This window comes from Pyrgilauda ruficollis, unplaced genomic scaffold, assembly GCF_017590135.1.
Source record: "Pyrgilauda ruficollis isolate IOZ18807 unplaced genomic scaffold, ASM1759013v1 scaffold7, whole genome shotgun sequence".
Lineage (NCBI taxonomy): Eukaryota > Metazoa > Chordata > Aves > Passeriformes > Passeridae > Pyrgilauda > Pyrgilauda ruficollis.
The window spans coordinates 4,996,726-5,021,453 of NW_024528821.1; the positions used below are offsets into that span (position 1 = coordinate 4,996,726).

At 46.3% G+C, this 24,728-nt stretch overlaps 2 protein-coding genes across 9 annotated transcripts in view; one reads left to right on the top strand and one right to left on the bottom strand.

The window, feature by feature from the left end:
* Positions 1 to 9,332, bottom strand: part of HEPH (hephaestin) — a 22,229-nt gene extending 12,897 nt beyond the window's left edge. For 4 of the 8 annotated variants that reach the window (XR_005956655.1, XM_041485388.1, XM_041485386.1 and 1 more), the window contains exons 1-7: positions 9,128 to 9,332; positions 6,079 to 6,275; positions 3,740 to 3,984; positions 3,036 to 3,248; positions 2,301 to 2,480; positions 1,707 to 1,961; positions 1,039 to 1,207 (exon numbers count right to left, since the gene is read on the bottom strand). Coding sequence is in view for 7 of the 8 variants with exons in the window: in XM_041485388.1 (XP_041341322.1) it covers positions 1,039 to 1,207; positions 1,707 to 1,961; positions 2,301 to 2,480; positions 3,036 to 3,248; positions 3,740 to 3,984; positions 6,079 to 6,239 (1,223 nt within the window). In the remaining variant the exon portion in view is untranslated. Of the gene's footprint in view, positions 1 to 1,038; positions 1,208 to 1,706; positions 1,962 to 2,300; positions 2,481 to 3,035; positions 3,249 to 3,739; positions 3,985 to 6,078; positions 6,276 to 8,905; positions 9,024 to 9,127 lie in introns of those variants that run through there. The other 4 variants (XM_041485382.1, XM_041485383.1, XM_041485384.1 and 1 more) reach the window with 4 other exon arrangements.
* On the top strand, positions 8,057 to 24,510 carry LOC121363194 (heat shock factor protein 3-like). The gene is made up of 14 exons (XM_041485329.1): positions 8,057 to 8,262; positions 8,706 to 9,345; positions 10,225 to 10,333; positions 11,886 to 12,013; positions 14,868 to 14,992; positions 15,854 to 15,929; positions 16,593 to 16,654; positions 17,089 to 17,170; positions 17,456 to 17,589; positions 18,370 to 18,615; positions 19,820 to 19,925; positions 20,480 to 20,545; positions 21,394 to 21,460; positions 21,964 to 24,510. Exons 1-14 carry the CDS (start codon positions 8,057 to 8,059, stop codon positions 22,293 to 22,295), a joined length of 2,379 nt encoding a protein of 792 aa, XP_041341263.1. The 3' UTR covers positions 22,296 to 24,510.
* Positions 24,511 to 24,728: the final 218 nt, after the last annotated feature.

Consider the following 24,728-nt stretch of genomic DNA (forward strand, 5'->3'; position numbering starts at 1 on the left):
AGCTTTTTTTGCCCTTGCAGACTCATCCATACAGACTGTGTGTGTGTTCAGGGAGCACCTGTAGCATACAGCCCTATCCCAGGTGAACGTGCCAGGTGTGATCAGCATCACTACACAAGATGTGTGAAGGAATGAACAAAACTGGAGTGCAGTCAGTGGGAAGGCAATGCTAGAACTCCAAGCTCTTCAGAAGCTGGGGACAGCCCCATTCCCAACTAAAATAAACAGCTGTAAAGGTATTTATTTCCTCCACTACCACCCTCACCAAATATAAGTAACAAGCCTTGCAGGAGAGGCAGTGCAGTTACAAGGCCAGCTCACAGGTCTAAGGTCTGCAAGGCTTGCTGCATGGCACTGGGTAAATAATTAACTACTCTACATTTCCTCTCCTCCATCTGAATAAGGTACATCCTCTCCAACAGATTACAAGGAAGGGACGTCATCTCTGTGGAAGGAGAAGAATCCCTTTCAGTTAGCCAAAGACTGAACAGGAAGTGTCACAACTGCTACCCCAGTCACCTGACCATGGGATGGAGGGCTGCCACCCAAGTGCTGGCATCTGATTTCCCAGAAATTGCATCCTGCAGCAACACCAGCCTGAGGCCCGACTGCAGGCCAGCAATGCCACCCTGTGTCTGCTGCACCAGGGGCTTTTTGAATCATTTCTCAAATAAATCAGGGGCTTTTTGAATAATTTCTCAAATAAATCAATCTGTTCCTAGGTTAGGCACAGCAAGCAGAAATGAAGCCCAGAGACAAATGTGGCAGCTCACGTTGTACATCTGCTGGGACTTCTGCTGCTTCTGGGTACAGCTGTGCCACGCAGCACTCTCATGGGAAGGCCCCAAGGTAGCTGTGCTGCTCTCAGTGCAGTCCAGCTGCAGCAGCCTCCTTTTCTAGACAGGCTGATTTACCTTCCCAGGAAATGCACCTCATGTGAACAGCAGGCACATAATTTGAAAAGAAAGAAATTCCACATTTTCCTGATGCAGGCCAGACTCCCCAAACCCTGGCCAAGCCCAGCAGCCTCTCACTCACCTGTCTGTGTCAGTGAGCTGCTTCCCACTGAGCTGGTCGAGCGCCGAGGGACCGTAGTCCCACTGCACCTCCTTGGCAGCTATGAAATACTTCCGAACTCGCCCTCCCAGGCTGGGGGCTGCAACTTGCCGAGAGCAGGGCCGGACTTCATAGAGTGCCCCCATCCCAGCTGCACAAGACACGAAGGTGGACACTCATTTAGCCCCTTCAGCCAGCCTGATGGGCAGTCCCACCTCCCCTCTGCTGTCCCAAAAGGCACATGGATGGGAGAAGGTGAGTAACTCCACAGCAAGGAGTTCTGTGAGCAGAACTTCCAACCTTAGATATTGGATGCTATGCAAGTATGGGCTGAGAGTGACTAGAGTCTTCTGCTGTCCTCAGATCTATCATGCAAGTGCCTGTTATAGGGACTAGAGCTCTTAAGGCACTGCCTCATCTCAGCTTTCAGCCCTACCAAACACCAAACATCACACCACGGTACAAGTCACCCCCACCAAAGCCGCCCTGCACATTAGTAACCAACCCACTCCAATTTTACAAGACAAGGCATCACCCACTCATTTAGGGACATTTTTCCACGCCCAAGACACTGCTCCCTACCACACTGTACATCATGTACATCAAAACCAGAGGACACAGAGTCCATGACATTCCACCCTCTGCCTTACCTTGTATGTGATCATTGACCTGGCAGCTCAGCAGCCATCTCCCAGGGTTCCTGGGGATCATATCTGCTGTAACAAAAGTGGCTGGGAAGAGGCTGGCCACGTCTGTCCTGTGGCCCCGGATTTTGAGTGTCTCTCCATGGAAGTAGGCTGTGTGAACATCAATTTCATTGCCCATCCCAAAGAGGTACCATGAAACAGAATCCCCAGCACACATCTTCAGCTCAGGGAGGTTGCCAAACACATAACCATTAATAGCTGCAAAAACAAGCAAGCCAAAATTAGAGAGCAGAAAAGGGGCCTTCAGAGCTCCTGCCAGCAGGTGACAGCACAGACACAAGAGGAGGATGGACCTAACCAGAACTCCTCTTCCTCCTCTGCTTTGGAGAGCCCACTCCACAGCTCACTCCTAAAACAAAGGTTAGGAAAGCTCAATCAAGCCAAAGATAAAACCAAAACAATACTTCAATTTTCTGAAGTTGTTGCCCTGTCCCTGAGATATTACTTGCTAAGCACATGACCTCAGAGCAGATCCTGGAGCTCTGACACTCCTGAGTGTCTTGGCAGACATGGTGGCTTCAGAGAGGTGACACTGACCGTGCATTTTGTTGCTCTCCTGAAATTCCTCATCTTCTTTGTCCACAGAGCCAGGATCTGTGCAGAATGATGCAATGTTCTCATCCAGGTACCAGCTTAGGTTCTCATCCACCACACTGAACATCAGAAAAAAATCAACATCCACATCCCAGCGTCTTTGAGAGCTGCCAGTCAGCGTTCCTGAGGTGAAAGGAGAGAGGAATGAATGCAGAAAATCACTCATGTAGAAAATCACACGTCAGGAAAGAGATTAGAACCACAGCAGCAGAGAAAGTCTTGTCACATGAGTTGGAGACAGATGCTTTCCCACCATTCTCACAGCTCACCACAGAGCAGCGAGCTCACCCTTTTCCAATATATCCCTGCCAATACAGCTCTCTCTCCCAAGCAGCTCTGCCCACTACACAACTCAACTACAACATCTTCAGTCTTCTCACTCCTGTCACCATGATTTTCAAACACAAACTAGATCTTGGACAAGAGCCTTGCTTTTAACGTGGAATCAAGCAGCTCTCTTGGATCAACAGGCCTGCAAGCTCACCTGCCCAACCACTATGGGATAATGACAATGCAATGACCAAAATCCAGCCAGAGCCCCTCTCTAAGCAAGCTGCATTTCCCCCTGAAGCTGGGAGCTGCACAGAGTATCTTCACATCCTATCCCTATTCATGCCACCACAAGACCTTTACATTATGGAACTGCAAGCTTCAGCTGTTTTCTCTTGGTGTTTTTACCTGTTTTACATGTAAGTAAAGGCCCAATTAATCCAGATGCAATGTCCCTTGGTGCATCAATATGAGAGTGGTAGATCCAGGTCAAGCAGTTTGGGTCATCATCAGTTGGACTGTGATCTTCAGGAACAGTCCAAGTATAGGTGTAATTCCTTCCTGGGAAAACAGCATCATCCTTCTTCTGATCCTGGGGGGACATATCAGGATACAGGGATCCTAGAACAATTGAGCAATCACAACATCCATTCAAGAAGAGCCAAGATGCCCACACACGTAACCTTATACTGAGCTGAGACTCAGCATCCCAAGGCCAAAATAGTGTTTAATCATCACTTCCTCAAAGAGGCACTGAGGCACAGAGCCACTGTAAGGCAACTTGCCCAGTAAACAGGTCAGCACACAGTCAGCAGGATTATTTCTATTCTGCCTAGTGCTGCTTTGCCTTCAGTTCTGCACTGTGCCCCCACAGTCAGTCTCTCTACAATCTCTAGAGTCGATCAGTGTTTTGGAGGTTCTAAAATCAGGAAACCTGGCCCCAGGTCAGGACTCCAGCCCCATGACCCTGCTAACCCATGACCTGGTGTCTTCACCAAACACCCAAATGCAGTTGCCTTCCAGCTGGGGCTTTATGAACAGTTCTCCTCCATGCATACTCCTAAGTTCCCAGTGAGAAAAATCTGTCTCCATGACGGCAGTGGCTCATTTACCTTCAGAGTCCTTTTTGTAGAAAACTCCATGAGGATGGATTGTATACGGTCGAGTAGCAAAATTTTTTAGGTGTACTTGAATGGTATCCCCCACTTCTGCTCGGATGACAGGCCCAAGGAACCCCAGCCAGACAGGCTTGGGGATCTCAGTGCTGTACGTGGAGTCCGTGTATTGCTTATAGACAGCTTTCTTGTAGGTGCTTCCCACCCTGTCTTTCCCAGACTGCAGGAATGCTGAGGCCTGGCTGTTGGATTCAAAGGAAAAGGCACTATGAGTCATCATTATACACAACAGCTGGTCAGTACTGCAGCAGAGTGATGGTGACACTCCACTTTCCGGGGTACAGCCGAAAGCTTTGGCATTAGAGGACCCTGGGATGTTCTAAGCCACCCATGCATGGCCACAACCTCAAACCCAGCTCTTCACCAACAGACACAAAGTGCTCCCTGAACTGTGCCCTGCAAACAAGAAATGGGAAGGACAGTGCTTCCCAGACAATCCCATGTGGGTATCACAGGGAGATCCCTTCTCATGCCTCCTTCAGCCTTCACTGGGCTCTTCAAGACTCACTTTGATTCCTCTGTGGCATTTCCAGCTAAATCACAAGGCGGATAGAGTGGAGTCCTGAGTTCTCTTGCCAAAATTTGAAATCTGAAAGATGATTTTCTACTTAACAGTTTCCAAATTCCTTCCAGAGTGGCAGAAGAGTCAGGCAGGTACATACCCAGCACATAACCAGCTTCCAGAGTTAAAACCTCATACAGGTACTAAAGTTTAACTCACAAGCATATTTGCTCATTATGGGTAATTCTTAATAGATAAGAGATGAATCACAGTGCAGCTATTACTGGAACCAGCCTAAAGGAGAGACAAGGTCACTCCCCTCACTTCCCCCTTTAGACTGATCACCCACAGCATGAGCAGCCCTGGAAGGGAGGTAAATCCTAATGCACATCTCAGAGAATGAACAGCAGAGATCCAAATACTAAACACTGGCCTCATATTCAAAAATAGGCAGGGCTTGGCTCTGGCTATGCAATCCAGAGTTCAGTCCTTTGCCAAGTCATCCCTGCAGCCATTATCAGCAAAGAGTTTAAGATGTTTTACAGATGTGCCTCTTTCTCCACACAGTCCATTTCTTCTCAACAAAAAAAAAAAAAACCTCCTTGAAATAATTTGCTACTTCTGTCAATCATATCAACATCTCATCCCTTTCTAATTGCCATTTTCATTTCTGCAATCATTGTACAAATAGGTCCCATTAGCTAATTGTTTGCAGTGACAAGAGTTTTTAAATTGCTTTTAAGTTCAATGGCCCTGAATTTCATTTCTTTCTCTTCATGTATTATGAGAGAAACCAAACAAAATCTACTGCATTCACTACCAATTTAGGAGACAGCAGTAACATCTTTATTAACCCAGAATTTTGGGGTGTTTCGTGTGAACTTATTTAAATCTACACAGCATCTCCAGAGAACAGAGACTTTTCCATGCTAAACTGACAGACCTTGATGCTTCTGTGCACCCTTCCTGTTCCTGCTGTTTCTGAAGGAGGTGTGTGAACCTGAGTGTTAGTTATTTTGGAGGGGTAAAGGACTGAGAGAAGGTCAAAAAATACCAGCTATTTGCCACAGAAAATGAGAGCAAGGAAAAAAAGTACAAATGCCCTTAAAATACTATGGAAACCTTTAAAAAACAAAACAAACTACACACACAAAAAAACACCAGCCAAAGAAAAATGCTTGATGTTTTGAAAACTAAACCCAAAATACTGTTTGTGTAGTAACTCAAACCAATTATTGCAGTTTCCAGATCTACTTTCGCAAGAGAAACAAAAATGTTTTTCAAACAGCCCTTAAAATCCCATGCAGGAAGTCCCATTAAGTCTAAGGCTCGAAATTCCACTGCAACAAAAACAAGCTGGCTCTGTGAAGCCATTTATATAAAGATGAAGAGTCATCATGCTTCAGGATAAACAAGCTGATCACCAGCTGGAACTAAGCAAAATGAAACTTCAGGGCAGAGCATTGCAAAATCTGGGCGATTTTAGAACAATCTGTTCTGCATCTGCTCCATTTTCTGTTCCCTGCTTGTTTTCCATACACTTCTCTCCAGAGTATGGGCTCTGGACTCTCCAAACTAACCATCCCTTTTCCCACTGACACAGGTTTTACCACAGGAACATAAAACAAGTTAAACATTAAGCTCATAAAGATCAGAATCTACGGGAGTGTGTCTTTTGCTTGCTCAGATGCCCCCACAACACTTGCATGAAGTTACACATCAAAGGACAGCTCAAAGCCAGCCCCAGACTGAATTCTGCTCGAAGAGAACGTACCTGTTATGTGCAATGCTCCGGTTAGCAAGCACATTCCTCCCTGTTGGAGCATAGTTCCAGTCCACCTCGTGGATCCCCAGGTAATAAACTCGGATCACACCCCCAGCAAATGTGGGTGACAGCATGGGGATGCAGAGCAGCAGCCACCAGACTGATCCCATCTCAGCCTGAAGGGAAGGTGTTTTTGGAAGCTACGCCTGTTTGGGAAAGACAAAAAAAATTAAACAGGATATGACCATTTGGTTTTAAGGTGCTGGACATTTTGAGAGGGTATGAAGAAATCAGGTGTAAGTATTATTGGGATCATTACTCAAATATTGAAGAAGGAAATCTCTCTGTAACAAAATTGACACACAAGGTGGATGGAGATCATGCCTTGGTAATGAGTCCCCAATACCAAATGTGCTGCTCTCATAATAGCTTAATTAATCCTTTTTTTCACTACTGCTCACATTCCAAATAATCTTACAGGCCCACAAAAGGCTTACAAGCTCAAGCAAATAGTCGTGAGCAAGTATATGTATATATTAAACTGTCACCAAGATCCCTCTATTCTAAGTCACCTGAGGAAGTACAGTTTAGTCACTATGAAGTAATTTTAAATTTTAACTTCTTTAAAGATGGCTCTTAGGGAGCAGCTATCTGTAATCCAGGAGTATATCTCAAATAGGCTGCACAAAGTTTTTCCTTTCTGTTCCATTCTTTTCCCCATAATTTTGATCAGTAAGTAGCTTACTCATAAAACTTCCAATTGACACCAAGCTTGTTGGCAATAAGCATCAGAAATACTCTACAGTTGGGAAAAAGTTGGGGAAAGTGTCTGAAATCACCAAAATATGGTTGCATAAAGGCTCAAAGAACCTTGTGAATAAAGGCTCAAAGAACCGCCTGTATGAAGGAGAACCTGATGCAATATGGGGCAGTAGAATTACCAAAAGATAAGGAAGGATTGAACTGCATTTAAAAATCACATGAAAATGACTACAAAAGCTCTCACACAATGATACCCTTAACAAAGCTGGATGTAGCCAGCAAACAAACCACACCTAAAGAGCTGTTGAGATTCAGCTCTTGAGACATGCAACGGCAACTCAGAATAGCAGAGAGAAACAGAAAGCAGAATGAGAAACATGACCCAGCAAGAAAACTCAGAAGAATCAGTTTTCCTTTTCGTACAGAAAGGGACGGTGACGCAGCACCATGGCAAAGGTTTTTCATAAAGAGACTGTCATTATTTTTACTCTCTTTGTAACAGCACTATGAATGTATAAAGTCTGTCTGCAGCAAAGCTGGATATTCTGTAAGGTTTTAGTCAGCACAGCATTGCACAGAGCTGCTTTGAAACATCTCTTAACATCTGATACCCAACGGACATGATTCAACCCCAGCACATGGCTGTGGACTAAACACCTTCCAAAGCTTCACTTCTTGATTTCCAAACATGCTGTGCCATTCTCAGAAGCTAATGACAATCAAGTACTGCTGTTTCCAAATAGGCAATAAATTGGACAAAGTTCGGAGACACCTTCTTTCCCTCCTTTCTCAGACGGAAGCTGTAGGGCTCTCTAAATCTGAGATGCTGCGGATGCAACACAGTATAGCTCTGCTCCAGTGGCTCCACCAGCCAGTGCCCTTCAGAAGCTCCTGGCGATACACCTGATAAAACTCAGACACAGAACAGCCCCTTCAGAGCAGCTCCAGCAGCGTGGGAACAACAGCAGCACACCGGCTCATGCCCACCCTACACACCACTCAGCCACTGACTTATTCCCTGCTGCTGTTCACAGCGAGGTAAAACTCCCTCCTTGACTCACTCTGTGCCAACAGGCACTCAAAGGACGGAGTCTGGCAAGCCATACCTGCGCTGTTTCACACCGCAGACCAGGAAAAGGCAACGGTGACAACAACATGTAAAGAAACAGCCTCAGCCTGAAGCCTGCCACGCTACCAACACCCACCCCGAGGGAAGGGCAGCGGGATGCTCCTGACTCAGCCCGGGCTGCGGCCTCCGTGTCAGCTCAGGGCAAAGTTCGCGGAGCTCCGGGCGCGCCGCGGCCTCCTCAAGGCCCTCAGGCGGGGCAGGCTGCTCTGGGCAGGCAGCGCCACAGCACCGAGCAGCGCTGCTGTTTTCTCCATTGACACCGACCACGGAGACAACCCCGCCGTGCTCGCCGCCCCGAACCGGTGTCAAGCACAGCCACAGCCTGTCCTGAGCGCCCCATGGATCAGCCAAGGACAGGTCTGTGGCACAGCCTTCCCGAGGCTTTACAAGAGTCCCGCCTGGGCTCTGCTTAGAGCTGGGCCACAACATCGCACACACCTCTGGGGTAATTCCAGGGAACAGCAAATATACCCCTGAATGGGGAGGTAGCAGATGTCACAAAGTCGGCGCTCACATACCCTTCACAGTAACTAATCACCATTTATTTACCCGACTAGTGCAATGTCAAAGTAGCTAAATTAGTTTCAAAAGTTTTTGGTTTCAATTTTTCATTGATATTAATATTTGCCTTGATTAAAGTGAAAAAAAAAAAAAAAAAAAAAAGAAAAAGAAAACCAAAACCAGTCCAAGTTTTACACTACATCCATCCCTGAATCTTATACTTTACAGCAGAATCCTCCCCCAGGACCGCCCTTTACCGGGTCCCCGACAGCACAGGAATCGCGAATGAACGGAAATCAGATTTCAGGAGGGTTGGTGGGATCCAACTCCTATCTGACCGAGATGGACGATGCAGGGATAGTCCCCGACACCTGACTTCAGGGAAACCAGAGCCCGAGAGCGAGGGGAAAGCACAGAAGGAAGGCAGGAGCACGGACGGCTCACCCCTTACGTGCGGAGCGGGAGGCGGCGCGGCGGGGCTGCGGAGCGGGACGCGGGAGCGCCGGCGGGACCAGCCCGGCAGGGACAAAGGGTCTCTGCCTCCAAGGGCTGACCGAGCCCCTGCCCGGCCCGGCCCCGCAGCGCCGACCGCGCCCGCTCCCGCCCACAGGGCGGGCGGGCGGGGCGGGGCGGGGCGCAGGCAGAGCGGCGGCCAGCAGCACCCACCTGCGGGGCAGGACCGGCGGCGGCACCGGGCGAGCGCTCCCCGGGGACCTCCCGGGGCGGCGGCTGCGGCCCCTTTAAATGCCTGCGGAGACGTCACGCGGCCGCGCGCTCCCCCGGGAGCACAACAAGAGTCACGCTCGCGGCCGCCGGAGCGAGGGGGCGGGGCCTGGCGGCTCCCGCCAATCAGCGGCTGCTCCGCGCGCCGGCCCCGCCCCTCGGTGCGTCCGGGCGCGGCGGGACATCCCCGGGGACCGTCCCGAATTGCCGCTCCGCAGCCCCGAGCGGTGAGAGGACGCTGTCAGGAGCCATTAAGTGTCCATTTTCCTTCCGTAGCGGGGCGGGATGTAAGCCGCGGGCACAGGGCACGGGCACGGGCACGCTGACCGCACACCCCACACACGCACTGCGTTTACTTTTGCTCCCTGACATTTTTAAATCCGTAGGATTTTTCTCCACTTTTTTTCCAGCCGTTTGCCCTTAACAGAGACAAAGATGAAAAGAAACGCAGTATTTTTGTCCTCTTCATGAACAATATAAAAGTGATGTAAAAAGCTCTTCCTGTTTCCAGGAAGTTTGGTCTTGAGCATGTTAAAAATCCGGCACTGCTGGTGTCACACTTACCCCTGGTCACCGCTGGGTTGTGTTGTCTGAACTTTCGGTAGCTGAGCAACATTACGTGGTTATTTTTAGTGATGACATAGCACGTACAATGGAAGAATCTTGTCAGGAGCTGGGCAGGCTGATGAAAGGAGATGAAATCTCTTTAGTGGCATGGATTCCATTGGGCTTGTGCAATGCTTATGTTTACTGGGGACGAAGGGAGCGGGTTTTTAGAAAAATTTTGCTTTTAATTAAGATCAGTGTGTCAGGGCTTTAAGAAAATTCCCTGTTCAGTAGAAGTGTTCTATGTAATTGTGTCTTTGAATTCAAGCTTTTTAGTCCAGTCCCAGGTGTTCCCACAGACAGTTCACTTGGTGAAGTCTTTTGCCCTTCCCTGCTGTCAGAACAGTCTTTGCTGATTTATGATCTTCAGTTAAGAGCAACACCTTAGAAAAGCTGTGCTTATTCACTAACTGTTGCTTCTGCTTGTTTCCTAGAATGGCGAGAACTTCTGCATTCTGGATGAGCAGAGGTTTGCCAAGGAGCTGCTCCCCAAGTACTTCAAACACAACAATATCTCCAGCTTCATACGGCAGCTCAACATGTGTAAGCATCAGCGGTTCCTACGCACTCTGTCTGCCAAGTTCATGGCTACTGGGCTTTGGTTTGGATTTCTTTAAACAAGCAAATGGACTTGGCAAGATTTTCATCCCTAAAATCCTGAGCCCTGGCCTTAAGTTTGCTTTACAAAAGAAAAGACTGATGGTAGAGCATGGTTTAGTGTTTGGTTTTTGTGTTTTAGCTCCAAGTCCTTTTGAGTAAGAGCTGTAAGAATATGTGCTGGTGCCTAGAGCTAGCGTGAGGTTCCCCTGAGCTCCAGCGTTGCTCTTGCAGCAAACGTGTGTCCCCAGGGGAGCAGAGGCTGTGTGTGCACCCTTTCACCTAGAATGTGAAGAAAAATTGCCTGAATTTTGGGGCTACCACTGCTCTTGCCTGCTTTGCTGTGTTGGAACACAGTCCTGCTGATGGGCCAAGCTGCACTGCATTTCTCAGTATGTTTTCTCTGCTCAACGTGAGAGCATCATGTGCAGTGTGGCCAGGCAGAGGGGTGCAGTGAGGGTGGCTCAAGGGCACAGTGCAGCATGCGGGGCTGCAGCAACCAACAGGAGTAACTGCAGAAGCTTCTGGAACCAGTGGAGGGAAAAACAGCACAGGAGGTGCTACCTTAGTTAGAATTTCAGACTGACAGGGAGGAGCTCTCTGTCCTTGCCCAGTAGGTTTGCCTGATCTCTCTAGCTGATGCCTGTATAGGTTTTGTAACCTATAGCACCTCTGTTTAGTCTCTGGACAGAGGGTAGATGCTTCTGTTTGTGTTGTGTGCTTGTGTTTGTGAGATCCATCACTTGAGTGACAGAGGATAATCCAAAGAAACAATCATCTCTTCCCTTGCAGCCTGCATAAATGAAAAAAAAAGCAAATATTCCTATGTAGCTATACAATGTAGTGGCAGCCTCCTTTTCCTGCTGGATCTATCCTGGCTTTCTAATAATAGTTGGAGTGCATAATTGTGTTAAAACCTTGACTGAGGAGAGATGTGGATTGGCCTGTCAGCTGAATCATGCATCTACCCTGTGGTGTTTGAGCAGTGATGGAAGTGGCAGGTGCTCTGCTGCTGGTGTTTGCATAGGCAGCAAGGAATTAACTTCTCTGCCTTGCTTCATTCTGTAGACCATGGTGGTACATGACAGCATTTGTTTTGATGTGTAGTTATCAGGGATAAAAGGGAAAATGTACTACTCCTCTGCATCCACTGGGACATGATTCTATTCAAGATGTTGTCATAAATCTCATTTCTAACTAACTTGTGAAGGTTTGTACGTGGCTGTGATGGTTTGGTCATGGCTGGCCTCTGCTGTGCAGCTGCATGTGCAGCCTGCCAGGGGCAGGCAGCGGTACTGTGGACGTATCCTCTAGCTGTGAAGATCAGATGAAATCATTGAGCACCAAGAACGGCTACCTTGGCTGTTTTTCACTGTTTCTGCCCCCAGTGACTGTAGTGCAGTGGGTGTTTTGGTAGCACTGGACTTTTCTTAAGCTGTATGTATTCCGAGTCATCTTTCAACTGGAAGAAATGGCTTTGTTGATTTCCTCTCCACAGATGGTTTCAGGAAGGTGATTGCTCTGGAGAATGGTATCATTACAGCAGAGAAAAGCTCAGTCATTGAGTTCCAGCACCCTTTCTTCAAGCAAGGGAAGGCACATTTACTGGAAAACATCAAGCGCAAGGTATAGTCCAAGCACATGTTTACTTCACTTAGTTACGAAAAATGGCTTATCAGGAGTTCATATGGGTGTTCCAAACACAGCCAGCAGATACCAAGGTTCCCAAGGTGGCTTGGCTTGGCTTGGCTTGGCTGGGCCTCCTTGTGCAGTGCTTAGACAAAATCTGCTCTGCTCTTGGTTGTGAACCAGGGTAGGATCATGTTCTGCATCATCATCAAACCATAGCCCTTCTCCACAGAGTTCATATCCCTGATTGCAGCTTAGCATGGTCTGCAGCTCTGTCAGCATCTCCAACTCCAAGAAAGGCACAAAGTAGAAGAAGCAAAAGAAAATACATTCCCATTTGGCACTCATTAAAAATTAGCAAGGACATCAGTAACCAGTTCATTTGGATGAGTTTACTTAAAGTATATTGCTCCTCCAAAACTGTGTTGCCACTAAGCTACATCCTTATGAGCACTTTCTGCTTTTCTTTTGTTCGTTCAGGCCTTGTCTGACCTGTTTCTGCACAGATATTTATCCTCTGTTGGCACATTACAGCCCATAATATCCTGAGGAAGAAAGTATCATGATACATCACGTTGACATTTGAACAGCAGAACCTTTTCTTCAGGCTGTTGTCAGGTGTGGCTGCATTGCCCAGGGTAATAAAAGCGCAGCGTAGGCTGGAGAGCCACAATGATGTTTGGATTGATTCTTCAGTGAGCTGCCCCTGCTCGGAGCCAGGATCGATGGAGTGGCGCTGGCTGGGGCCTGTCCCCCCCTCTGCTGTGACCAGCGTGTCCCAGCCTGCACGCCTGGCAGGGCAGGTGCACGCTGACGTCAGGTGTGGCACCATGTGTCCCAGGGGTGGTGCACTGGGTGGAGTGTTCTAGATGGAAAGACAAAAGCTCTGCTCAGTGCCAAGGATATTCGTGTGAAGTGTTGAATAGGTTGGTGAAAGATACTCTTTGTTGCACAGGAAATGTTTGTGATTTTTTTTGTAAAGCAGTCATTAATTTCCTTGCTCTTCTACTGCCTGGAATGGGGCCATATTCCAGTATTGGCTATAAACTGTATTTCAAGCCTCTGTCTGGAATACAGGTTTGAATGCAGGAGACTTGCTTTCCTCCCTTTCACTTTTAGCTCTGCTGGTGTGCAGATACCCTGTGTGTCTTCATAGAATACCAGTTGGTTTGAGTTGGAAGGCACCTTAGAGCTCATCTCCTTCCACCCACTGCCATGGCTGGGACACCTCTCACTAGAGCAGGTTGCTCCAAGCCCCATCCAGCCAGGGATGGCAATGGACAGCCAAGTTTCCCTGGGCAGCCTGTGCCAGTGCCTCAGCACCCAAGGACTGGGTACCCTGATTAACCAGTTGGGGAGTCTGAAGAGCAGTTCCTTGTACTTGGGCAAAATTTATACTGGCTCTTGTTTTTTTGGAGGCTAGCTGGCTGCATTTGGAATTTCCACCCACTTCCTACAACTTTTGGTTGTCTTCCCATGGAGGGGTGATATGCTGAAGAGAAATCAGACAGCATTGAATTCCATTTGGGATGCACCCTGTGTACATTAGCATAATTTATTAACTGCAGCAAACAGCAAAGCATCTAGACTGCAGACAGGGAGGAGAACTGTCAGACCCTTCAGTGCATCCTTTGCACCATGGGATTGTGTCAAGAAAGTAGTTAGTCATGTCTGAGAAGTGATTGCACAACAGCTGTGTTCTGTTCCAGCACAAAGGGATGGGATGCTGGTTAATAACACCACTGGTTCATTTCTGACCATTCCACTCCCCTTTGGAAGACAAGATATGTGAGCCCACCTGCACAGGAGTTACCTCACACCTCAGCAGGCCAGTACCACATGGGTGCTTTCATCTCCCCCATGGAATCCACATGAGATGTTTTCACATCGTCCTTGGAATTTAGCAGAGTAACAAGAAAACTCCCAGCAGGCTGCAGGTTGGGTATGACTCCACGTGGCTCAATTATAGTCAGTATTTGGCAAAATGATGTTCAAAATTATGTCCACAAAACCTGGATGTGTCATTCAGACACGTGCATGTGATGCACTATATACCTGTCTTTTTCAAAGTCTTGAATTGTGTTGCAGCCAACAATGCTTCTGCTGCAGAGAGAGTTGCTGAAGGAACTGGAAAATGTTTAATATAGAAGTACAGGAAGGTGATGGGGAACTTCTTGCTCTCTGATGGCTTTTCCACCATTGTTTGAAGCAGCAGCATTCACAGATTGTGCTGTGAGCAGAAGAGCTGTTTGGACTCTTCCTTTTGCAGACAAGTCTCCATAACTTTGGAATACACTTAGCAGAGGAAAGAAACACCCATAGGGGAATCTGCAATTCAACTGGTATGGCATAAATTTTCAGATTGAGTAGGATGCATCTAGCTAGACACCTGCTTCTCCCAGTAACTCACTGGAAATTTGTTACTCCTTTGCTGACAGATTTACCCACACCTAGAAGGAATGTGATCATCTTGTTCTTCCACTATCAGCTGTGGGGTTTTTTTGGCTGGTGTTCGTTCTGTGACACTAGAGGGCAAACTGTCACCAGGCAGGGAACCCCCAGGGAATGCTCTTTGCAGTGAGTGGTTTTTATTGTGAATTACAGTCATGAATCTGCTGTGTCCAGGTACAAAGTGCTAATCTCACGTTTGCATTGGCATCTTGTTTTGTTCGTACAGTGCAGCCTGTCCTAAGGATTGTCACCTGTAGCAGTTGTGATGTTTTATGCCATGTAAGAATTGCAGTCTTACCTGCTCTTGTAATGGGGCTTGTGCTGCCCTGCAGACTGGCTGCACTCTCCCTGCAGCAAGGAGCATGCACTGTTGGTAGTAAAGCGTGTGTACCTATTCCAGGTGTCTGCAGTGAGGACTGAGGATCTCAAGGTCTGCACAGAGGATTTGCACAAAGTCCTGTCTGAGGTGCAGGAGATGAGAGAGCAGCAGAACAACATGGATGTCAGGCTGGCTAACATGAAGAGGTAGACTCGGCTGTTTCGGGGCACTTATGCATTGAATGTTGCTTATATCTGATGGAGACTGGCTAAATATGGGTTTCATTTGAACTGGAAACAGGTGAAGCTATACTTTTTCCTAAGAATGCCTATTCCACCCCACACAACCTTATGAATCTTGTTTGGTTTTGTAATTCAATTACAGACTGGAGGTTTAGACTGGGTGTTTGTTGGCTGCCTTGAGATTTCACTCTGGTTGCCAGCACCTGTAGTAGTTTTTAGGTCAATAAAAGCATTTGATTTTTTGAATACAAACAGTGTTGGATGCAGTGAGAGACAATTGGTGTTTTGTTTTCTTTCTAACTTGAAGTGGACTTTGCACATCCTCATCTCTGTTCTCTCAGATACCCTTCATATAGGCACTGGTAATTTGTTCAGGTCATTGGTATGCCAGCAGATATCAACCAGAGTCCAGGAGATACCGTTCTCTCTCTCTCTGTTCCTTAAAAAAAAATAGCCAAGCCCTTTGAACACCATCTTTAGATCTGTCCCAAGGCTGTCAGTGTTTGGAAACAGGCTGAGTGTAACACAAAGTCCTTATTCAACAGCTTTGAGGCTTTGAAGGAATACCTCAGATCAAGATTATTGGTGGAGCAGCAGAGGATGAGGGTGTCCTTTTTAAGTGAGTGTTTCATGCTGCTGATGGAAAATGGAGTTAAGTTAACCCAGAGTTTGTTAGTGGATCAAATTAACTGAGGGTTAGTTATCCACAGAGGGAATGTTGCCATTGGTTCTGCAAGGTACTCTAAAAGTTTGAAAGCTGTAAAACTAGAGCATATAAAGTAAACTCTGTTCATCCTCTGTCTTCTGATTTATTCTGCATTGCAGAGAAAATAAGGCCCTGTGGAAAGAAGTGGCAGTTCTAAGGCAGAAGCACAGTCAACAACAGAAGCTGCTGTCTAAGGTACCATTGCAGCATCTTCAGTGCTACCATCCTTATTCCTGCCTCTGTGATACTTCATGGCATTCTTTGCTTATGTAGAATGACAAATGACACAGAGCTGAACAGGCTGTATTAATACAGCATAAAGAAAATGGTCACAGTTCCTGAGTGTCCCAGAAGTAGCACAGTAAAGAACCACGAGCAAAGCACTAAGGAAAAGTCATAGTAGGATGTCAGTGTGTGGAGAACAGTGCATGGTAACAGGAGCCCAGAACTTGAGAGATTGCAGGCACATGGAACGGAGTCTGTGAAAGATCTTGGACCAGGATACATTTAGACCACTTGAGAAGTGAACTTGGAACGCAGAAACTGTAGGAGTTTGCACGCTGGAAAAAATTTTCTCTGGTTTATTCCTCAGCTGTTTCTGGTCTGGAATTCTCTAGTGACTTGTGCTGCTATATTGCATTTCAAAAAAAAGCCAACTGTGCAAATGGGCTAATTTTTCTATGCATTTTGTAACTCTTGCTTTGTTCCTTAAAATACAATTGCAAATGTTTTTTCAAAATACCTGTTAATTTCTGTCATGTAACTATCATTTTGTAGTGCAATCTGAATTAAGGATTTAATGTTAGGATTGCTATGCTGACCACCTGGTTTCGGTTTTCTTTTGTTTTTCCTTTTTAGATTCTTCAATTTATACTAAGTTTGATGCGAGGAAATTATATTGTTGGGGTCAAAAGAAAAAGGTAATTACTTGATAGGTCCCAGACCAGTGTCAGATTTGAATTGTAGGGATAAATCAGTTTCTTTTGTGTGACAGGTATTTTTATCATTTGTATATTCAGACTTGAGAAAGCTGATGGAATTTCAGTCAAGCACAAAATAAGTATTTCCTCCTTATCACTAAAATGGGTGGGAAGGGAATATTCTATACATTTTCAGTTCCAAAGGGCACAGTTATCAGAAATGGTAAATCTCAAAACATGCATGTGTGACTTCTTCCAAACCACAGTGTGTGTGTAGGACAGGCTGCCTGCAGTACCCTTCCTGACACACACTTTTTTCCCAAAAGCCAGGCTTCTTGGGAGGGCAGGAATGATGGCCATTGCTGCCTGTCTTGGCACTGCTGCAGCTCTTCCCTCAGGCAGGCAGGATGAACTAAAGCTGTGCTTTGTCTCAGGTCTCTCACGGATGCTGCGGGTGCTTCACCCTCCAAGTACAGTCGTCAGTATGTCCGCATCCCTGTGGAGAGTGGCCAAGCTGTAAGTCTCCCCAGGGACACAGGCAGTGGGTTGGACAGGATGATACACAGGGATATCAGTCTTCCTTATAGCTACAAATTCCCTAACCTGGTAATCAAATGCTCTCTCCCTTTTGTAATGGCCAGCTTTAAAGCAACATGCTGGCTGTAAATTCATGCAAATCAGTGCAACTTGTCACAGATGAAATGTGAACAGGAAAGAGAAACTGCAAGGAGAATGGGGCTTCAGTATGAGAAAAGAAAAAGTCAGAGCCTGTAGTTTACTCACTCTGTGCTGTATCTGCAGATGGCTTTTTCTGAACATAGTGCAGCTGAAGAGGATGGAAATGGTACAGGTCTGATAATCCGAGATATCACTGACACCCTGGAAAATGCCACCAATGGCCTCCTTGCTGTGGCACATACAAGTGGCAGAGCCAGGTATGTCCAAAGTATATGAAGTATTTATGCCTGGGTTGGTAACTGGGTAGTTCTGTTAATGTTGGTGATCCATCTGGATTCTGGGGAACAGAATGTCTCTCTGAATGTCCGTTAGTGCATGACAGGCTTTCCTTCTACAGCATCCTGCATTGGTCATTGTCAGAGCTCATGTCTCTTCAGGAGTCCCTGGAGGCCTGATAGGCTTATGGGCATTGCAGGTTTAATTTGCTGAGGCTTTTCTGTCTGTTCAACAAATGAACACATACTTGACTTTTCAATTGAGCAGGGACCTGAATGCATATATAGGTTTCTAATAATCCAAAATGTATATAGATTGCTAGCAAATCAAGATGTATAGTTGTATTTCCAGTTTCAATACTGCTTTCACTAATCCTAGGGAAGGCATTCTCTGTGTGGCAACAGATTTTACTGAAAACCCATTAAATTGTTAATGCCCAAAGTAAAATATGGACTGATTTGAAATATTTTTCTTTCCAGAGTCTGTCTGTTAGGAGAATCCCTCCTGCCTAATTCCTATATACTATATTGCTGCTTTTTTGCCTGGGAAAAAGAGGTGTTTTTCTCTGATACATAGTCTCTGTATAAGCTGTAGTAAGAGATTCTTCATCTGCCACTTTGCTGCTTTTTCTGATGACCAGTTTGTTACCTGAATCCTTGACTGGCCTAATCTTATTAAGATCTGAGATACTAAACCTGAAATGAACAGTAATGCGTTGATAAATTCTCCTGTGTGTTGTTTCTCTTTGGGTCACATTTTAGAGAGCCACAGGCAGCTCTAGATCCTGGCTTACCTCTTTGTCAAGTATCACAGCCAAGTGAGTTAAGTTGTGCAGAACCTGTCCCATCAGTTCCTGTAAACGATGTCAGCAAATCCAGCGAAATAGGCACGGCTGCTGTGGAGCTCCACACTGCACAGCCAAATGCTCCAGAGGACCCCGTGTCAGTAATTGACTCCATCTTGAATGAGAACAACTCTGGAAACCAAAATGATCCTTTGCTGGACAGGTATGAACTTGTTTTTGAAAAGTGTAATGCTGTTGTCACCTCGTGGGATGCTGTCAGAGTTCTGGAGGGTGTGTTTGGCAGAACATAGGGAATTAGCTTTTGGATTGTCATTGACAAAGTGAATTCTCTGCACCTTTGTTACCAGGGCTTGAAAAAGTGCTGGTATCACACACTGGAAAAGGGCAAGTGTCCCTGTCACCTCTGTGGTAACGTGTGCCTGACTGCTGGTGCATCCATCAGTGTGTCCCGTCAGCCCACTGCTGTCACTGCCAGGTGCTGCCAAGCAGCAGGTGCAGGGCACTGATCTCAGGCTGGCACTGTGGGCCCTTTGTTCCTGGGACCTGGATGTGGATTGTCCTGGTGGTCATCTCACTGTTCCTTTCGTTCTCTGCCCCTCATTTGTACAAAGCTGTTTCCCCTGTGCCCTGTCAGATCACACAGCCCTGGATCAGGAGTGCAGGCTGTGGGTTCCTGCCCACTGTGGCTGCAGGAGAGCTCTATCAAGGACAGAGCTTTAACCCTTGTTCCTGCAGCTCTTCTGCTGCGGTCAGCAGCAGGTAGGAGGGTCTGGGGTGGTGTCCCAGCATTCATGGTCTGAAGGCCCTGCTGTATCTTCCCTCCTGCACTGCAGGATGTGGGGCAGTGCCTTGGAACTGCCTGTTCCTTAGTGCTGGGAATTCAGGACAGGAGCACCTCATGGCACAGCAAGACATGCAGTGTGGGCACTGTGCCTGCAGCTGCCTTCTCAGGTTCTTCACTGTCCCTCATGTCCTTCCCACTGTCCCTGGAAGCATGTCCAGTTTGGCAACAAGCCAGTGTTTCAAAGCAGGTAGAGTTCCTTCAGGCCCAGATTATTTCCAGCCCTTTACTTATCACTTACTGTCCCAGGGCAAAGCGATCAGACCTTTGTTTAAACAGATACAGGTGTACAGGCTGGGATCTGAGAACATTCACCAGGTACTCAAATGAGGGAGGAAGTAGGTGTGGAAGGAGGAACTGCTTTTTGACCTGGTAGCTGTAGTTGTGCTTGCTGTTCAGGTAGTCTTCCCTTGTACCTGTACCTCAAAGAATGGAGTGAAAGGTGATATGGGAATGTGATTTCATCCACTTGGCTATTCTGGATTGTAGGCAACCTGTCCTGTGGGGCAAGAGGAGGCCCTGCCTGCCAGCTGTGCCTTATAGTGCTGTAATTCTGTCTTTTTAGAGAGGAAATTCAGGATTTTCTGAACTGCATCGATGCCAGCCTTGAAGAGCTCCAAGCAATGCTGTCAGGGAAGCAGTACAACTTCGGTGCCGAAGCGTTCAGCGACGTGAGTGTCTCCTCATTATTTCTGATTTCTGAGAAATACTGCTCAGGTTGTGTCATGAAATGCTGCTAGTTTATTTCATGTTGTAATGGGTAAGAGTCAGGAACATCTTGAAAAGCAAGTAATTACAAATAGAATGATTCGTAGGTATTCACAGTGTACAGAGAGTCTTTCCACGTCATACAGGATTCCTGTTCTACAGAACTGAAGGGAGGGGAAAAAAGGAAAAAATTTGCCTCACTTCTTCTCAAGCCTAATCACATACCTTCACATCCTGGCATACATCCTTGTATTGGATTCATCTGGATAATATGGATGATATGGAGTGGAACTTAGCTGTATTCCTGGAATCACTGGGAAATAGGGTAACCTTTTCTCCTGTGACCTCAGTTTACTGCCACAGCTTGAAGCTCCCAGCTGAAGGCCCATGGAGGTGCCACTGTCCCCATGCTTCAGTGGAAGGAGCAGCTCACTGGGTCCTGTCGTCCTTTCAGAGCTCTCTGCAGTTTTATTTCAAGAGCTTTATTGGCTGACATATGATCTGGTTTTATTTTCAGACATTTAATCCGGAGCTGCCAGCCCTGGATATGAACCTGATGGAAACTCCCCCTGGTATTGAAAATGTAAGATTGACTTCTGTGGTGGGGAGGGTGAATGTGATGGTGGGAGTTGAATCTTGCTTGATGCAGCTCAAGGGTGGGAACAGGGTTGGTGGCACAGGGTGACACTGCTGGTTCATCTCATCCAGCTGACTCAGGGTTTCAATTACCAATGTTGGCTTGTTGGAATTTAGGAGGGATCTCAAGATAATTTCCAGTCCTACATTCCTGGTGCAGTCATACACTTGGAATGCCTGTCTGAAGACTAAAGGAAAAGTACTAAATGAAAATTGTAATGCAATATACTGTAGTTGTTCTGAGCTTGGCTCTGTGGGGTTTTCTCAGAAGATACACAGAAGTTCAGCACAAACTTACTTCTCTTGGTCCAGTTCCTAAAATTGATTCATACTATTAAAAAAGTACCCTTGGAAGTGTTATTTTAATAATACTTTAAAATATTATATATGAAATAATATTTAAACTAGGATTTCCCAATAAGAAGAGCTTTGACTACAACTAATATAAAATGCAGCTGTGTTTAAGAAGTGCCTGCAGAATTCAATTACATGATGAAATCATGTTTAACTGTTATCCCAACAAGACTGATTATAATAAAGCTTTTGGTTTGGAAGGTAGAACAAATATTTGCTAGTTAGAAGCTTGTTTTCTTTAGTAAGTTAAGTTTGTCTGTATTTCACTGTGCCTCCTCCTGAGAGCTCCTGTGTGCTTCATGTGCAATGACAGGCTCACTGCTCAGTTGCTCTATCTCTTTCCTCCTCCTTTCACATCTAATTCTGTTAACCAGTCAGTAAATATTTCCATTCTGTTGTTGTTAAACATTCTGTCTTAACTCTCTGTCTGCTTTGTTTCAGATGGCAAACTTGGCAGAGAGCACTGAAGGTCTGGGAGCAAGTGAGAGGGAAACAGCAGGAAGCAAAGGTGGGCAGGAAGGAGCACTGAGCTCTGTGGCAGCTCCACTCTCTTTGAAAACTGTATATTGAAATGGAATTTTGTAGCCTATAATAGCTCCTTCTTTGGTCTGGACTTAAGCTTTTTGTGAAGACTGTGATGTTTCACTGAACTTGAAGCTGTGCCTCAGTCTTTAAAGGCCCATCCTGTGTCCCTTTTCACATGGAAACGTGACATGAGTGCCACAGTGGGGAGCAGAACTGCAAATGCCCTTGTGGCACTGTCTCCTAAACAGGCTGTGATCCCCCCAGAGGCAGAGCTGCTCAGGTTTCCACTGCAGTGCTGCCATTGCATGCTTGAGAGTCAGGGGCTTGGAGTGGGCTTCAGGCACTGATGTTTCCAGGCACAGGGGCATTGGCTTCACTCTGACAGCTGTGGGGCTTTCCTGCAGTGCACCAAGTTTGAAGCAACCTCCCCAGGTTTCCTTGTCTTGAGTAAGAGCCTTCAGTTTGAACTGTTTGTTTTTCCCTCAGATATGCAGCTGATCCAGTACAGGGCCAACCCTCTGCTTTCCTTATTTGAAGAGCTGCCTTCAGGTGAAGCTGCAGGGAAGGCAGATGATCCGAAAGACTTTCTGCTGCCTCCCCTGGAGGAGAAACCTGCTCTCCAGCCTCCATCAGCCAGTGGAACTGTGGTGCCACTTGCAGCTCCAGCAAGCCAGGCCGAGCCTCTGGACACTCTGGGAATGGGTGATCCACCTCTCCTCCCAGAAGATGGGAATGGAGAGTATAAACTATTTCCACTCCTGCTTCTCAGTCCTGTTGCTAACTTCATAGATGAGGCCTCTGAGATAGAAATTTCTTGAACTCATAGAACATCTGTAAGCAGTTTAGTGCTATGGAATAACCACCAAAGGAGTGGAGCAGCAAAAAGTGTGAGCTGGGTCCTCACCTGCTTCCTGGGGACCCTGCTCTGCACAGACAAATGGAAGTTCTCTTGCTGCAAGCAGGGAGCACATCTGGGACAACTGAACACAGGCTCAACAACAACAAGAGCTGGTGGAGTGAAGGCACCAGACAGAGGGGAAGAACAAAAACCCTGTAAACATGCCACAGTGTATTCCATAACTTTTTATCCAATATTCTTATTGCAAGAGGAAATCTGTTTGTATCCTGTTTGTAAAGTTTGGCTGGGTTTTTTTGTTGGGGGGTGGTGTTTGTTTTTATTAGCTGGATAGTAATGTGGTGTGTAATATTTTAAACCTGGGTTTTACTCTTTGGAGAGCCTGCTTCAATAGGTGGCTTGCCTACTGTTTGAAATTAAGTTGTTTTAAAATTTTGTTTTTAATTTGAGATTTCTTTTTTTTTTTTTTTTTTTTTTTTTTATAGTTACTGGCTACGATTGTTTGCATCTGCTTAGATTACTTTCATACTCCTAGATTTGCTCCTAGGTTTAGGGAACATTTTTCCTATGGAAAATGACATTTAACTGTGGAGTATTATTTTTTAACATGCTAGCACACATCCATTGCCCTGGATTGTAGGAGTTGTGGTAGGAAGTGCTTGCCCTCCTGTGTAGTGCTGATTTCTCATGCACATTGCATGGCAGCTCCGGGGTAACCTGCCCCCAGTTCACAGGTTGTGTGTCCTTGGAGATAGTCAGTAGGACTGATTCATGTTGAGCAAAGGCCAGCAGCTGTCCCTGAAATGAGAAGGGGAGCCCTGGGGTGCCTTGCACTGACTCACATTAAGGTGTCTCTGTGCTGGTTGCAGCTTTTGTTCCCTGCCCCTGTGTGGACATCAGGTTTCACGCTGCAGTTTCTGCCCGTGGAATCTTAAAGTCAAATCAACCAGGTGCATCTGAGTCTTTTGACAATGAATTACATAAACTAGTGTCTACTTCACCAAAAAGTCCTTCCCCAGAGTTTCTTTTGGCACTGTTTCCCAAGTTCTCTGAGCAGCTGCACTGTGGAGCCCAGCCCCAGTGTCAGTGGAGCTGCAAGCTGTGTGCTAGTACCAAGCCTGTCACAGCTTCACCAGCCCACACAAACCTGCTGTGTGCTGAAGTGACAGCAAACTGCTGGGGCTGCAGGAGGCCTGGATGCAGGTAGAAACCCCCTTGGATAATATCACCTGATATTTCCTGCCAGCACAGTTACTTTAAATTTTTTCCAGTTTTAGGAATTCAGGCTACCTGCAGGCTTTGTTCTCTCTAATGTTCCTGAACTAAAAAGTGCTGAGCTCTTTTATATTCAAGAATCCAAGGTAGATATTCTGAAGCCTGCTAGATAATGCATGTTATCTGTGCTGGCCCATCTTCATTGGATTTGTGCTTCACTGTCAAATCTCTGAGTTGCAGAGGAAGGTCCTGCTCCTGAGTGTGTAACACCTTCAGTGTCATTTTATTTCTGTGCTTCTGTACCTGTTCTTACCTTGTGACCCTTCTCGTTTCCATCTTTTGAATTGCCTTTTGTCAAGTTTGTCTTATTCAAGCCTTCAGAGTCTTTCTTTTGCTGACTTGCTGAGGTCAAGGGCTGAATAGTCTCAAGTTTTCATGAGCTGAAGGAAGAGGGGGAGGTGAGCATGTTGCATCTGTCCCAGGTCACGTTTGGTTTGTTAATTCCTTCTCAAAGGCCACAGTTTTGTCAAGAGTGAATCAGTGAAAACCAGGCTTTTCTGTGTGCTGTTTGACAGCACCATGCAGACAAAAGAGTTCTTTGGGAGGTTGATCTGTGCCTCTGACTCCCGCACTGGTTGGACTGTAATTTCTGTCATGGATTAGTGTCACGTTGCTCTGTCTCAGAGTCATCTCCCCTCAGCGCAGCTCACTGTCAGGTATTGGGTCTGAGTGCATCATGGGTTTTTAATACACTTTCTCTCTTAAGAAGCTAAGAAACCAAGGCTTACAAAAAATTGCAAAAAGAAAAAAAAAGTTTGTAAATCTGTGTGTCTGGTTTATGTACAGGTCCGGGAAAAGTATTTGTGCAACTTTCTTAAGAAAGATTGCAATGGAAAGGGGAAGACTGAATAACAAAAAAAAACCCCACATGCTGAAGTAATTAAACTCAAGAATTGCAAAAAGCTTACTGTGTTTCTTGTACATTCTTTGTGTGTGTTCCTGTTTGTGCCAATGTTTCCCAAACCTGTTTACTGATTTCTCCAGAATTAAGACCTTTCATGCTCCTGGGGCGTGGTCTCATGATGCAGCTGCTGCTGGTTCAGGACTGACTAGGGTGATGAGGAAAGCCTAGTGTCTGTTTCCAGAGCGTGGGAGAACAGCACCTGGGACTGGTTTTTCA